Source organism: Xenopus laevis, chromosome 8S (assembly GCF_017654675.1).
Source record: "Xenopus laevis strain J_2021 chromosome 8S, Xenopus_laevis_v10.1, whole genome shotgun sequence".
In the NCBI taxonomy this organism is placed as follows: domain Eukaryota; kingdom Metazoa; phylum Chordata; class Amphibia; order Anura; family Pipidae; genus Xenopus; species Xenopus laevis.
In genome coordinates this window covers 21873991-21890116 of record NC_054386.1, presented here as the reverse complement: position 1 = coordinate 21890116, position 16126 = coordinate 21873991, and the positions used below count along the sequence as shown (strand labels likewise).

General features: G+C 40.0%; 1 protein-coding gene across 1 annotated transcript in view; it reads right to left on the bottom strand.

Annotated features, from left to right (window-relative positions):
• The window catches only part of foxn3.S (forkhead box N3 S homeolog), a gene marked incomplete at its 5' end in the record, with an annotated part of 68395 nt that extends 58681 nt beyond the window's left edge, over window positions 1-9714 (bottom strand). The window contains 1 exon segment of the mRNA NM_001096709.1: window positions 9158-9714. Coding sequence (NP_001090178.1) covers window positions 9158-9697 — 540 coding nt within the window.
• Between the last annotated feature and the right edge of the window lie 6412 nt (window positions 9715-16126).

Below are 16126 nucleotides of genomic sequence, written 5' to 3'. Positions count from 1 at the left end.
GGTTAGAAGCCCACTGACACTTGGGCCCACCGGGAGTTTTCCTGGTATCCTGGTGGGACAGTCCGACACTGGAGTGGGGCCTGAGTGGAGCCGGGAGTGCGGAAACACAACCAAGCGATGCGCCTGGCTAAAATGGCCTGGGCAGATATTGTACGTTTTTTGTTCTTATTGCATGCTTCTCATTCTTAAAAGTCTTTCTTTCTGTTGTTCTGCAGAAAGTGAACCTCCTGGCTTCTACTTTAAGGTTAAGGGCCATACATTTTTGATTTTATTTTCCCTATGGACTTGCCCAATTGAAATATTAAATACTTAGGGGCAGATTTAGTTAGTGTAAAATTAGAGATCGCCACAGAAAAAAATGGAAGCAGACAGCCTCACAACAAACTACTATTTATTCCACAAGACCAGACATTTCCTGTTGAATGTAAAGATCATCGTCAACATAAATCAGCCCAAAAACAACTCTAACAAACTTGTTGCAGTGTCCAGTTCTGTACATGAAAACAAGTATTTCAAGTTACAAACACAGTCTTCAAAGCACACATGCCCTCGGATGATGCGGACTACTGTACAATTCCCAGCAGCACTGCAGCCAGTCAATAACTACTGAGTCAGCAGAGGGGGTTTCATGAAGGACTTTCCTCCTATAGAAAATCCATACAAGGTATAAGTTATTTTTTTATCAATTAATATTAATACCGAATCGTAGGGCAGACACCTAATAGCTAAAATAATAACATATAGAACAGTGTACCTTTTGTGGCACTTGTAATGCTTTTGAGTGGTGGTTCATCTTTAAAGGGGTTGTTCGCCTTTTAGTATGATGTAGAGAGTGATATTCTGAGCCAATTTGCAATTTTTTAAAAAATTTTTATTATTTGTGCTTTTTGTGTTATTTAGCTTTTTATTCAGCAACTCTTCAATTTGCATCTTAAGCAATCTGGTAACTAGGGTCTGAATTTCCATAGCAACCATGCACTGATTTAAATAAGACTGGAATATGAATAGGAGAGGCCTGAATAGAAGGATCAGTAATAAAAAGTAGCAATAACAATACATTTGTAGCCTTACAGAGAACTTGTTTTTTTAGAAGGGAGTCAGCGAGGCCTATTTGAAAGTTGCATAGTCAGAAGAAAAAGGCAAATAACTATGAAAAATACATAATGAAAACCAATTGTAAAGTTGCTTATAATTGGCCGTTCTGTAACAATAAAAGTTACCTCAAAGGTGAACCACCCCTTTAAGTAAACATTTGGTATGTTATAGAGTGACCAATTCTAAGCAACTTTTTAATTGGTCTTCATTATTTATCTTTAGTTTTTTTTTTAATAATTTGCACTTTCCTTCTGACTCTTTCCAGCTTTCACATTGGGGTCAATGACCCCATCTAAAAAACTAAATCTAAAAAAATCTAAGGCTACATATTTATTGTCATTTCTACTTTTTATTACTCCTCTTTCTATTTAGACCTATCCTATTCTAGTCTGTTATTCACATCAATGCATGGTTGCTAGGGGAACTTGGGCCCCAGCAAACATATTGCTGAAACTGCAAACTGGAGAGCTGCTGAATAAAAAGCTAAATAACTAAGAAACCACAAAAAATGAAAACCAATTGTAACTCAGAATTGTCTCAGAATATCACTCTCTACACATCATACTAAAAGTGAACTCAAAGGTGAACAACCCCTTTAACTAAGAGTTTGTTGAGGTCAACCATATGAGCGGATCTTTCCCCGATATGCGCACCAACGGCAGGGTGATATCGTGTTAATCCGAACATTCGGAGAGACTGGGTGCCAACGGGATGAGCACCTTAATACGGTAACTAGCCGTTGTGGTCCTTTGTTGCCAGAACAATCAAACCTCCCGGTTCGATATATTGACCAAATATCAATCGGGAAGACCCACTGGAAGCCCCCATACACTGGTAGGTAAGCTTCCGAATTGGTCTAAAAGTCCTATATCGGCAGCTTTTATCTGCTGGTGTATGGCCACCTTTAGAAAGTTCCAGATATTACTTAAAAAAAAGCTTACCTCCTTGATATATCTTTATATATTAAAACAAAAATCAATTATGGGGTAGCTGCTGTCTATACAGCGAGTACTGTGCACAGGCCCAATTAAACCAAGGTAAATATCAAAGACATGCACAGTTTCTCAATTAAAAACATTTATTGGTGCATATAAACCACAAAAAATAACATATCAATATTCAATTCACACACACCACAAAGCAGTGTCTCCCCCCCAGTCTGCCTACCTGTTGTTAGCCACACCCTCCTGACGCGTTTCGCGCTATTGGGCGCTTCATCAGAGGAGGTGTGGCTAGTGCTGGTCATGTCCCTTAAGTACCTGCTAGATTACTTAATGCAGGTTCTAGGGTTAGATACGTGCACATTAATTACCTGCAGAATTATTTTCTACAGGTTCAGGGGTGACATATGTGTTACATACAAATCAGAAGGTCTATTCAACTTGCCACTGTGTACCCATTAACCCCAGTTTTCTACTTATATTATATTTTATTTCAATCCGCATTGTAACATTAATGCGGATTGAAATAAAATATAATATAAGTAGAAAACTGGGGTTAATGGGTACACAGTGGCAAGTTGAATAGACCTTCTGATTTGTATGTAACACATATGTCACCCCTGAACCTGTAGAAAATAATTCTGCAGGTAATTAATGTGCACGTATCTAACCCTAGAACCTGCATTAAGTAATCTAGCAGGTACTTAAGGGACATGACCAGCACTAGCCACACCTCCTCTGATGAAGCGCCCAATAGCGCGAAACGCGTCAGGAGGGTGTGGCTAACAACAGGTAGGCAGACTGGGGGGGAGACACTGCTTTGTGGTGTGTGTGAATTGAATATTGATATGTTATTTTTTGTGGTTTATATGCACCAATAAATGTTTTTAATTGAGAAACTGTGCATGTCTTTGATATTTATCTTTATATATTACCAGAGCAAAGAAAACAATATAATCTTTTGGACAAAAATATTACTAAATAAATGATGATCTGTAATCGTTCCGTACCATCTGCTGAAATTGGTGTATGTCCTTAATAGAAAGAACAATGGAAGCAGAACATGTGTTTATGCCATAGAAAACAATTGAACAGTTTTTGTGCATGCCAAACAAAAAAAAAATAGCATGCTGAATGCAATGAGCGTGATTAGTCATATATACAAGAAATATCAACATGTCCTCATAAAATAGAGATAAAATGCACCAGCAGTTGATGTGCTTTTCACCCATACATCGTTTTTTCCAGCAGTTTCAGAATGATTGTGTTTGCTTGCAGATTTTTGCTCAGCACAGTTGTCTTTTGCAATAGAAATCAGACGGAATTGCTGTCAGGATGGTGACTGGGTCAATTGAGACTACTGACACGGTGGGAACCCTGGAATAATTACAGTCCCTGGGGTGGCTTCAATACAAATATAAACAAGTGCAAGGAATGTGTTTAGGCACATTATTGAAGACCATAATTGTGGCCTGCGTTTGCCAATGATCTCTTCTGGAGTTCTTCTAGGTGTGTTCTTCTATTTGCAGGAGGACATGCTTCTTTGCACATGTACAGTTATTTTATTTTTCCATAATTTTTTGTTTCTCTCAGTAAAGAAAACACCAATCTGCTTTGGTCTGCCCAGTGGTCTGTGCACACTGAGAGGAATCGCATCTGCTTGTCAGTGCTCACGTGTGGTGGATTTCAGGCCCAAAATTGGCAAGTGTGCATTTTATACAGCCTGCAAGATCTGTGTGATCTGCCAACTTGGAAAATACTTTATGTGACATTAGCCTCTATGTCATAGAAAAAGTTCATGGGCAGACACTACTGCAATCTTTGCACGGGGGCTGTCATACAGCAATGCCCAATGAATGCACTGAAACATTTGGAGTAAACTGAGTATGGGAAATACTTATACACTTTTTTTCTGGCATAGCAATGCCTCATTAGAAACGTCTAAAAATGGCTTCATGAACAAAGGCACCCGTCTCTTTGCACAGTCCAAAGGCTGTACGGGCTATATGCCCCCCTGTTTCTCCCTACAACAGACACTTCACCAGTCACTGGAGTCATATGATGAAGTAACAAAATAAACACATTAAGGGTCAGGGCACGCGCTCAGATTCTGGGAGATTAGTCGCCTGGCGACAACTTTCCTCTTCTTCAGGGCGACTAATCTCCCCGAACTGCCTCCCGCCGGCTAGAATGTGAATTGCTGGCAGGATGGCACTCGGAACGCTTTGTTTTCTGAAGTCGCTTCACGAGTAAGAGAAACAACAGCCTGCCAGAAACAGTTCCATCCTAAAGTGCTGGCTCTTTTTGAAAGCACATGATCAAGCAAAATGACCTGCGATGGCTGCTTACACACAAAATATTCGAAATTTAAAAAAAATATACTTGTTGGTTCAGGAAAGAAACGTTATATTGTAGAGTAAATTATTTGCAGTGTACCATATATACTCGAGTATAAGCCAAGTTTTTCAGCATCCAAAATGTGCTGAAAAAGTCTACCTCAGCTTATACTCGATTCAGTGGGCAGTAGCTGAGATTGCAGTCACTTTTAATCATTCCTATACCAACAGTTCACTTGGGGAGAGACTGCAATATCACACAGCGCCCTCTGTTGGTTATATGAAAGAATAACAGTGCGCCCTCTGTTGGTTATATGAAACAATAACAGTGACTGCAATTTCACACAGCGCCATCTGTTGGTTATATGAAAGAATAACAGTGACTGCAATATCACACAGCGTCCTCTGTTGGTTATATGAAGGATTGACTGTGATGGCAATATCACACAGCGCCCTCTGTTGGTTATATGAAGGATTAACAGTGATGGCAATATCACAGCACCCTCTGCACATGGTAGTGGGACAGTGGGACAGTGCACACAGTAATCCGTTTTGCAATTCTCTGTCACCATCAACTTTGCAAAGAAGTCCAGTTGATCGCTGGGGGGGGTCGCTTTGGCGGAATGTGCGCTGCTGGGAGACAGGGCTGTAGTTGTGTCTAGGCTTATACTCGAGTCAATACGTTTTCCCAGTTTTCGTAGGTAAAATTAGGTACCTCGGCTTATACTCGGGTCGGCTTATACTCGAGTATATACGGTAAACAGTATCATTTAGAAATAAAAACTACACCATAAAAATTGTGACAGAATCCCTTTAAGCACTGTCCAAGGCAACAAGTTTTTCATTTAAGGCAAACAATCTATCTTGTACTTAGAGGTTACTTGTAGCATCCAAAGGCAACTAAAAGTTAAACAAAGAAAAACCCAGATAATGTAACCATGTGGCTAAATTCAGCCACCATTTTTTAAATGTTTGGGTCAGCTGTACTTGTTTGTGCAGTGAATGAAATATATTAGCGCAAATCACTTTAGGCATGCAAATTATTACACAATAAATGGGGGTTGTATCTTCAGGAAGAAACATTTGCTAGAAGTGAATACAAAATGAAAAAGTATCAAGGCATAGGTATAATCCCTTTACGCATGAGGCAGTAACACACAGGCAAGGGCACAGAAATCAATAAATATTCTGCAGATAGAACTAAAGGAAACAGGTTTCATAACACAAAATCAATTTTTAAAGCTGTCAGCAATGTAGCTGAAATAGCTTAAAGCAAACTTTCAGCAAGCAGCACTAAAAAAACAGCTGTCTCAGCATGGGAATAGTATTTTTCTGGCCCAGCCCACTCACAAAAACAGCCAAAACAAAGATATTTATCTCCATGTCTAAATCATTCCCAAAATCCTCAAGCGGGTCTGTGGATTGCACAAAATTACTGCAATCCCATAAACAGCACTGCAACAAGGGTCAGAGACTCGCAGCTGAACGCACGCACCAACTGCCACATCACTAACTCTGTTCCTATGGCAACTGGTTACTTTCCATATCAACTGTGAGCATGTTTCCATGGGAACAGGTATACAAAAAAAATTTCCCTCTCTCAGCAGCCGAGGAACAGATGGCAGCGGACCTGGAAATTCGTGGGCAAAATGGACAAACCAGGGGGGAATAAGTGTGTCTTTCAAGGCTCACACAACAAACTCACCTACAGGCAGCCCTGTCATCTACCCTTATACCCAGCACACTCACCCTTGCAATAACATTATGGTTTTAAAGATATCCAGAGCACAAAATGCAGCCTTTTACCGAGCAATAGGGATGTGAGGTAGAGCCCAGGCTAGGATTTCACAAATGGAATTGAGGCTGGACAATTTTATTTTAAACTTATTTTTTCCTTTTTCCATGTCCATTTCTGTCAAAGTGTAACCTGCTCTGTGAGACTATGTACGGTACAAATATTGGAAGAAAAAAAAAACGGACTATAAGAATAATAACTATTTGCAACATTTCCTTCACATGTTGCTTCACCGTTGTTTACCACCCTTTGGGATTGCTGGAAAAATTTAAGAAAGGAAATTCCTCCATAAAGAACTAGGTCACATAAATGCTGTGTATAATTTCTTATGAACTTGCATAAGCTAGGCCATTTCCCACTGAGCCCAGGGTTTTATTCGTAATATTCACACTAAGTCAAGGAAGTTTAACCTTTGTCTGTCATCCTGCTAAATAGATAAAGGGCCAGAGATGGAAAAGCCTAGCTAACGCATCAGTATACTTTGTGTACCATTTGTATGCCATTGGTTATATAGGCACATAACACACAAGGCATTTTGATCACAAATAAACACATAATAATTTTGTTCACCAGCAATGTTTCCCAGTGTTATAAAGGGAAATTTCCATGGTAGAGTATTGTTTTCTAAAGAGGAGGTTAGCATTCCCAAACAATAATCTCTTAAAGGAGAACAAAACCATACAAATTAATATGGATAAAAATGCCATATTTTATATATAGAACTTATTGCACCAGCCTAAAGTTTCAACTTCTCGATAGCAGCAATGATCCAGGACTTCAAACTTGTCACAGGAGGTCACCATCTTGGAAAGTGTCTGCGACACTCACATGTTCAGTGGGCACTGAGCAGCTTTTGAGGAGCTGCGCTTAGGGGTTGTCGCAAATTATCTAGCAGAAAACAAGGTTTGTCTGTAATATAAGCTGATGCTACAAGGCTGATTATTACATTCTGATGTCAATTGCACTGGTTTCTGTGCTGCCATGTAGTGATTATCTGTATTAATTACTAATCAGCCTTATATTGTGACATTTCTATTCTATGTGTACAGTATATTGTGAGTGAGTCCCTAAGCTGAGTAAGTGATGGCAGCACAGTGCATTTGAAGTGAATCAGCAGAAAAGAAGATGGGGAACTACTGGGGCATCTTTGGAGACAGATCTTCCCTGCTAAAGGCTTGTGGTTGCCTTGGGCTGGTAAAGAGCCAAAAACATAATGTATAACATTTCTAGCCTACTTCTTTAGTTAAGCTTTAGTCTTCCTTTAATTGTAATGTATACCATTGCTTTTTATGTTATTCTGCAGAATGGGCAGCAACCTCAAGAGGTAAATATCCATCTTGATCATCATTGTTATTACCCTGAAAAGGCCTGCACAAAAAGTCTCCCATCTGGCCCCAAATAAATCAGTGTGCCAGTAAATCTAGCAATAAAACAAGTTTTAATGATTTGTATGTCAACTGTATGTAAATGTGCTGTGACATGGATTTGATCATATATGCCATCAACTGTCATTTATTTCACAATAAAATACTTCATATGCAAGTAAATACAGTATGATTTTATTTTTGTACTATCATTCAGGGGAAGGACAGGGTGATGTTTTCGAACATATGGGACAATAAGTGTGGTAGAATATAGGAAACAAACAAAAAGGCAGGGATTTAAAATAACAGTTCGGTGCAAAAATGAAAACTGGGTAAATAGGCTGTGCAAAATATAAAAAAATGTTTCTAATCGTACGAATTTTTTTATTTTGCCTAAACATTTGCCAAGTTTTTTATTTTTAAACTGAACAATTCCTTTAAGGCATGCAGCAGTTTTCAGGCATTTAGTTTTGTCAAGATAACAACACACCAAAGATTAATCACATGGAAAGTCACTTTTTACCTATAACATTTGAAACATGGATAACTATTCTAAAAGAATTTGCACAGACAATTTCTAGCTATTCATCTTTATATTATATTTATTTATAAAGCAACAACATATTCCACAGTGCTGTACTTACTCAGGACTGTTCTTATAACAGCACAACTGTATGGGGCTTACCAAAGGGCTATCCGTAAATAATCTAGATATCAAATTACCAGGTTCAAAAATTCAGACAGATGAGGAGCACGTGTCAATGTGATCCTCATCTGGCTGGTCTATGCAGGCCCCTCTGTATGATCTGGTAGTTTGCCCTGGGGTCAATGATTGGATCAGCTCAGTTTGGCACTACACATAGCAGGCCAAAGTGGGCCCAGATCTGCTTGTGGAAGGCCAGTTTAAGATGATTTCTTAAAGGGATAGATAGGGTCATGGGAAAATATGTTATTTTTTCAAAATGCATCAGTTAATAGTGCAGCTCCAGCAGAATTCTGCACTGAAATCTGTTTCTCAAAATAGCAAACAGATTAGTTTATATTTCAAATTCTAAATTTGGCATGGGGCTAGGCATATTGTCCATTTCCCAGCTGCCCCAGTCATGTGACTTGTGCTCTGATAAACTTCAGTCACTCTTTACTGCTGTACTGCAATTTGGAGTGATATCGCCCCCTCCCTCCCAGCAGCCTAACAACAGAACAATGCTAAGGTAACCAATTAGCAGCTCCCTAACAAAAGATAACAGCTCCCTGGTAGATCTAAGAACAGCACTCAATAGTAAAATCCAGGTCCCATTGTGACACCTTCGGTTACATTGAGTAGGAGAAAGAACAGCCTGCCAGAAAGCAGTTCCATCCTAAAGTGCTAGCTCTTTCTGAAAGCACATGCTCAGGAAAAATTACCTATGATGGCTCCCTACACACCAATATTAGCAATAAAAAAAATGCACTTGCTGGTTCAGGAATTAAATTTCATATATTAATTATTTGCAGTGTAAACAGTGTAATTTAGAAATAAAAACTACACCATAAAAATCAAGACAGAATCCCTTTAAAGAGGGTACTGTAAGTTAAATTTGGGCATGCTCATTTTCTCATTATTGCACATTTACTGAAGCAGCTTACCTGACTTCTGTCTTTATCCACTTTCTTAAAACACTTATTTAATGATAGATTATGCCTGACAGAGTTCTTCCAGCCTGTTGGAGCATTGGCAAAGTAAGGAAAGTGTTCTAGGATCCAGTTGTATATATCCTTTACTGGCAGTCTCTTGGTGGGAGAATCCTCAACGGCCATAAATATGAGACAACTGAAAGAATATGGAGGTTTGCAGTTTGGGTTCTGCTTAGCATCATAGGGCATGTCTGACTGAGCAGGTGAAGGCGGGGTGTCATCATCAATGTCCTGAACAGGGCTGACACTTCGTAAGACAGTGTCCCCAAAACTTTTAAGCAAGTTCTTGTTCTCATGCAACCAGTTCAAATTTGTTAGTTCCTCATCTTCCATTCCACCTTTCTCTTTATGGATTTTCACAGGGGGTGGTGGGAAGTCCAAGTCATCATCATCTTGGAGTGGGTTGGATAATGTGCTACTCCTGTAACACTGGCTAGAAACACTGATTCCTGTGCCCTCAGGCTTCTTACTAGGAGGCATGACTGGACCCATTTAGGCAAAGACTCCTGTGAGACATTAAATATTTGTAAAATTAGCTATGGGAGAACTGCAAGGAATCGAGCAAACACATATATAACAAACACGTTCACACATGCAAAAATACTAGGGATGCACCGAATCCAGGATTCGGTTCAGGACAAGCCTTTTTCAGCAGGATTCAAATTCGTCCGAATCCTTCTGCCAGACCGAACCGCATATGCAAATTAGGGGCGGGAAGGGAAATCGCGTAAAAAATGGTTTCCCCTTCCCACTGCTAATTTGCATATGCAGGTTTCGGTTTCGGTTCGGTATTTGGCCGAATCTTTCACGAAGGATTTGGGGGTTTGTCGAATCCAAAATAGTGGATTCGGTGAATTCCAAAGAAATACATATAGAAACATAAGTACTCCAGTACACAATTACTATACAAAACACCAAAAGAGCATGGACACGAACACACAGCATTATAAATATGGGAAGCGAACAACTCATGAGCACCCCCCAATTAAATAAGAAATTCAACAGAACATGTAAACATACTTACCCTGTAATAAATAGGGGAAGACAACAAAGCATGCATGTTCAATTTCCCTACTAAATAAGAAACCTGATAGAACAAGAAAACAAATTTAACCCCAGGAGGTTTCCAAATATTACTGATCTGAGAGAACCCAATAGACCGTAACCATCCCATTACAAAGGGGAAGTAAGAAGCATGTATGAACACATTTATAGGTTTATGAAAATCCTGAAGAGTATACGTAGTGAAAATTATAAGTTCTTAAATGGACAATCAGAACGGCTCATTTCGTAAAACTGGGCAAATCAGCCTCCATAACAACCAGATATTTGCTTTCATTACTCTAAATTAAGCAGACAGGTTATAGCCAGGGCCGGATTTAGACAGTGGGCACCCCTAGGCCTGCTGTCATTCGTCGCCACCGTCTCCTCCTTTTTATTCGCTCAAATTTTCATAATTGGGACCGGAGCAATGGGGATTGGTGCACAGGAGATTTAAAAAACTTGTATCGCCTGCTCATCCCTAGTATTTCTGAACCAATGTGGGTGTGGTTGGGCAGCATTCCGCCACCCAAAATCCTGCCGCCCTAGGCCTTTTCACAAATCCGGGCCTGGTTATAGCTAATGGCTGATTGGTTGCTATGGGATAATGCACAGAGGTAAGTTGCCCAAGATGTATGTATATACTTATGTAAAGTGTTATTAAAAAAATCTGCCTGTACTTTTGAGCAATTTAAGGGAAAACGAATCAGACATCTTTCAAAATTGGTACCATTTTAGCACAAAGAAGGCCAAAAGAAGAAGATATTGCAGATACTGAAAACAGCTTAGAGACCATGCCTAATTTAAGAATACTAACTATTGCCATTTATCCCAGTATGTATCTGCATGGTTTTCCTGAAGGTACTCCAGATTCCTCTAAAAAAAAAAAACAAGCAAGTTACTTGGCTCTTGAGGAAACTAGCCCTTGTGCATGACTGATGTGAATGTTCAACATTCTCTGCAAACACTATGGAACCTGCCAATGTTGCATAAATAAAAGACAATAACAAGTTAATATGAATACAAACATTGTTTCTATTAGCAGGGTTTACATTACAGCAGAAGTTGTTCAGCTTCTCTAATGTTTGTTTAATGCTGAAAGTAATCCATTCAAAACTATGGAGTACTCCAAAATATTCTCACACTGGTTATAAACAGCTAATTTCTAACTGATCAAGGCCATTCTAGCTTAAAAGGGGTGGTTCACTTTTTAGTTAACTTTTAGTATGTTAGAGAATGGCTAATTCTAAGCAACTTTTCAATTGGCCATCATTTTTTCTTTTTTATAGTTTTTGAATTATTTGCCTTCTTCTTCCAGCTTTCAAATAGGGGGCCCCATCTAAAAAACAAATGGTCTGTAAGGCTACAGATGCATTGTTCCTGCGACTTTTTATTACTCATCTTCCTATTCAGGCTTCTCCTATTCATATTCCTGTTTCTAATTCAAATCAATGCAAGGCTGCTAGGACAATTTGGACCATAGCAATCAGACTGCTGATCTTGCAAACTGAAGAGCTGCTGAATAAACATCTAAATAACTCAAAACCCACAAATAATAAAAAACAATTGCAAATTGTCTCAGAATATCACTCTATGTTCATTTAAAGGTGAACAACCACTTTAATGGGGTTAAATGTAACCTCCACACATTGCATGTTATGCTATCTAAAACGGACAGATACACAAGAAGGCTGGAAATTGTTCTGATAATTTTTGTCCCAGTACAAACAAATGCAACAGATCTAGAGGCTGTGGAGGATCTATCACAGCATGTGTGCAAAATGTTTGGTGAATGGGGTGTCCCAAAAAGATTTTGCTAAGAGACCCCAATAACTGGTATCCCACTGTTCATACAGCTTGAAAATAAAGGTGCTTACAGCGACTAAAGCTGGCCATTAACATTATGATACAGCATTAAGATTATGATTTATGGAACATGTACGTTGAGTTGCTCATCCCTACCAATGTATTTGTGCCATTGATACCAGACAGCTTATCAGCTGGTGAAGTTTAAAAAACTGACAATGAACCATGTCGGTTAGTGCAGCACCAAATGAAGAAGTAAAGGGAAGTCACAATTAATCTTCTTTAATTCCTGCAGTGTATGGTCATCTTCACTCAAACAATTCACTGCTAGGAAAAGATAATTTACTGATAAATAACACAATCAAAAATGTCAAAGCACCACAAAGGGTCTGAATCTAGGATATTCCAGTCAGATATTTTTGCAACCTGGCCCCATAATTGCCTAATTTCACTAGTTTGACCGAATGGCCAATTCTAAGGACAGAGACACACGCTCAGACTCGCGGAGATTAGTCGCCCGGCGACAAATCTCATTTACTTTTGGTCTACCACAAAATACAAACCACCTGGTTTTATTTAAATATAAATGAGATAGTCAGTTGTACTATAAACAACACAATACAATGTAGCAGCCCTTATCTTCTCACTAGGGATGGGCGAATTTAACCAGTTTCGCTTCGCAAAAAATTTGGCAAAATGCATTCAAGTCTATGGATGACAAATTTTTTTTGATGCACGTAATTTTTTTCTCCCATTTAAGCCTCTGGCCGACATATTTTTGACACACGCCATTTTTTTCTCCCATTGAAGTCTATGGGCTTCATTTCCCCTGGCGAATATTTGGTGAAGCGAAACGGGTTAAATTCGCCCATTCCTACTTCTCACATATCTAATAAGAAAAAAAAATATCTACTTAGACTTATCTTAACAAGAAACATTTAAGAAGTTAAGAACAAGCATGAAACATGAATACTTAAGTAGCATATAGGGTGGCAAATGTGCAGGCAACAAATAGTAGGAAGTGCTTACATTATTTGTAAGGTAAATTCGTGGACTCTGCCAGTGGTCAGGCGATTAACGGTAAGAAATGTGGCATTTGGCGGTTTCTGATGCTCCATGTTTGGAAATCAATGCCTAACTCTAAGGACTATGTGAACATAATATGACATACGGCAGAAAAAGCGGATGTTGGAACCAGGGCTGGTCCTATCAAATGTGGGGCCCAATTGGGACCATGTTGGCGGGGCCCCTAGACAAAGTGTTGCTGGCTACTGACACACCAAGTATTTAGGAAAATAAGGGCATACAGGCACAAAATAGAAAGGAAAGGGGCAGACAAGGTAACATAATAGGGGCACACAGGGTAAGAGAGAGAGGGAGGAAATAGGAGAGTGGACTGGGCCAATTAGTTTGGGGCTGGGCCGATTCAGCTTGGGAGCAGGCTTGGTTGGATTGGGGGCAGGCAGGGCCTATCAAGGTTGGAGGAAAGCTGGGCCTATGAGAGTTGGGGGCAGGCTAGACCTATGGATTTGGGGATGGGCTGGACTCTCAAAGTTGGGGGCAGGCCAGGCAGCATCATGTGCTGAGGGAAATATCTGTGCTGCCCTGTGGTGCGGGGCCCCCCAGAGGTGCGGGGCCCAATTGGTCCAATTGGCCTAAGGCCGGCCCTGGTTGGAACGAGTATTTCTGAGCAGAGGTCTGCCTATAAGTGCTTCATCTGCTACACATGGCAATACTATATCAGTAACAATATCGGTAGAGGAATTCTAACCAGTGCTGTTGTTTGTTGGAGGGCAGCAGAGATTAGATCAAGTAGTATAACTTAAATGCCCACCACCAAGATCAGGGCTAGGGTATCGTAATGCAGACCAGGCAACAGTCTGGGAACCATAGTGGCCGCAGATTCAATTGTTACAACACTTGTCAGAAACCCTTGTGCCATAGACCTAAAGCAAATCAGTACTTTTTTACAGTACAAACCAAGGACTTCGAATTCATTATGGAAACAATTTCTTGCACTAAACTGCACCTCAGTTATATAGTGCAAATGAAAATTGCTTCCTTAAATATTTTTTTAAATCAAAATCCTGAACACCCAAATGCTTCTAACTTCTAAATCTACAACGAAGGAAATTAAGCATACTGCCAGTCAGGGTGTTGCAGTTCTGCCAGCTTAATATTTCATGTTCTCTCTATATATATTATTTATATATACACAAACACATACATACACAGAGGAACATATATTTGTTTTTATGGGGTATCATGATCAGAAACCATCTGTCCTGGGACTCTCCAAAGATGATTTGATATGTGCACAAGTAGTGCCCTTAGCACAGGGGACACATTACACTGCTGATACATCTATCAAACACTGCTTGGTCTGCAAACGGAAGTTCTCGGTCCCAAGAGCCTCTAAACAGAAAAATGATATTATGGTTGACAGTACAGTAATTTAATTGCAATGTTGCTATAACAACATGCTTCTCTCTATTCTGAGTAATTTGCTTATGTGCCAGTAACCTCTGCAAGAGACTGTCGAACACTCTGTCATTGTTATACCACCTTCTTTTTATTTTCATTCCAACACAGGTAAACAACAAATATGTCCTCTTAGATCACCTTGCCCTTCTGCCCAAATGCTATGCAAGGAAATCAGAATTTGAAAAAGGAAGAAGATTGCGTCCTCACTAACATCTTCCTGTTCGATCGTCACTTCTCAAAACTTGCCAAGTTGGATAACCGGCACACTACACAGAATAATGCAATACCTGAATACTATTATATGGTGCTGTAGCACAGTAAAAGCATACATCAAAATTAAGAATAAAATGAACGTACGAAAGTATAAGCATGAAAATTATCTGCACTTCATTATGCCATGAACTGTTTTGATTTGATTTCACACCCAGGCATTAAAAAGAAAGGGGACTGGAATTAGGGCCCTTACAAACGGGCGTTTTGAGACGCGCTCCCCTGAGTTCCAGTTTCCAGCGTTCAGCCGCAGGGGAGCGCAGGAGTAAACGCACGCCATTACTGTCAAGGGGGCTGTTCTCACACAGACGCATTTAAGCGCCGAACACAGGTAAAATGCAACATGCTGCGTCTCAACCTGCGTTCAGGGCTTACATGCGTCTGTGTGAGTACAGCCCCCTTGACATTATTTACTCCTGCACTCCCCTGCGGCTGAACGCAGGAAACCGAAAAGCAGGGGAGCGCAGCTCAAAACGCGTGTAAGGGCCCTAATGCCAGTCCCCTTTCTTTTTAATGCATGGCTGTGAAATCAAATCAAAACAGTTCACGGCATAGTGAAGTACTGATAATTTTCATGCTTATACTTTAGTACGTTCATTTTATTCTTTATTTTTATGCATGCTATTACTATACAGCTGAACGCATGAAACCGAAACGAAGGGGAGCGCAGCTCAAAATGCGCACGTGTAAGGGCCCTTACTGATCTGAAGAACACCTCAACTACCTTGTGAAGGGTTGCAAATCCCCTCTGAACTTCCAGGGTTATTACTCCATACATGCAGACACTAGCTGAAAGCAGATGAGTAAATGTTTAAGGAGTCCCAATCACATTAGCAGCTACCGTGCCATCTCAAAACTTTCCTCCTCCCCTTTCTCTGTTCTCTCTGTTTACAGGTTTCCAAACACAAAGGGTGAGTCAGGGGGAGCCATCCCTCCTATTCAGCTGGTTTTATTGAGGATACAAAGTGGTGGAGTTTGTGCAAACATCGCACTTCATCAGCAGTAAATAAAGAAGCTTTAAAGGCAGACAGTTTAGCAAGCAAGGGCCTGTTGGGGCAGGGCAAGTTAAGGGGGGGGGGGGAGCAGCACTATGAACTTCATATTACAACAACACGCTGTTTGAATGTAGGAAGTGCTGTGACCCAGCTGTTGGGATTGGCTGAGTGTTAAGTCAATCCTTGTTGCTAGGAAGCAACAAACCAGATCTTCCTACTCCACTTCGAGAGAAACAACGCTTTTTTTTTTACAAGCTAAAATTAGGCAATGGCCTTCCTGATGCTGAACTACATAAGTCCCACATCTTAGACAGCCAGCTTTTAG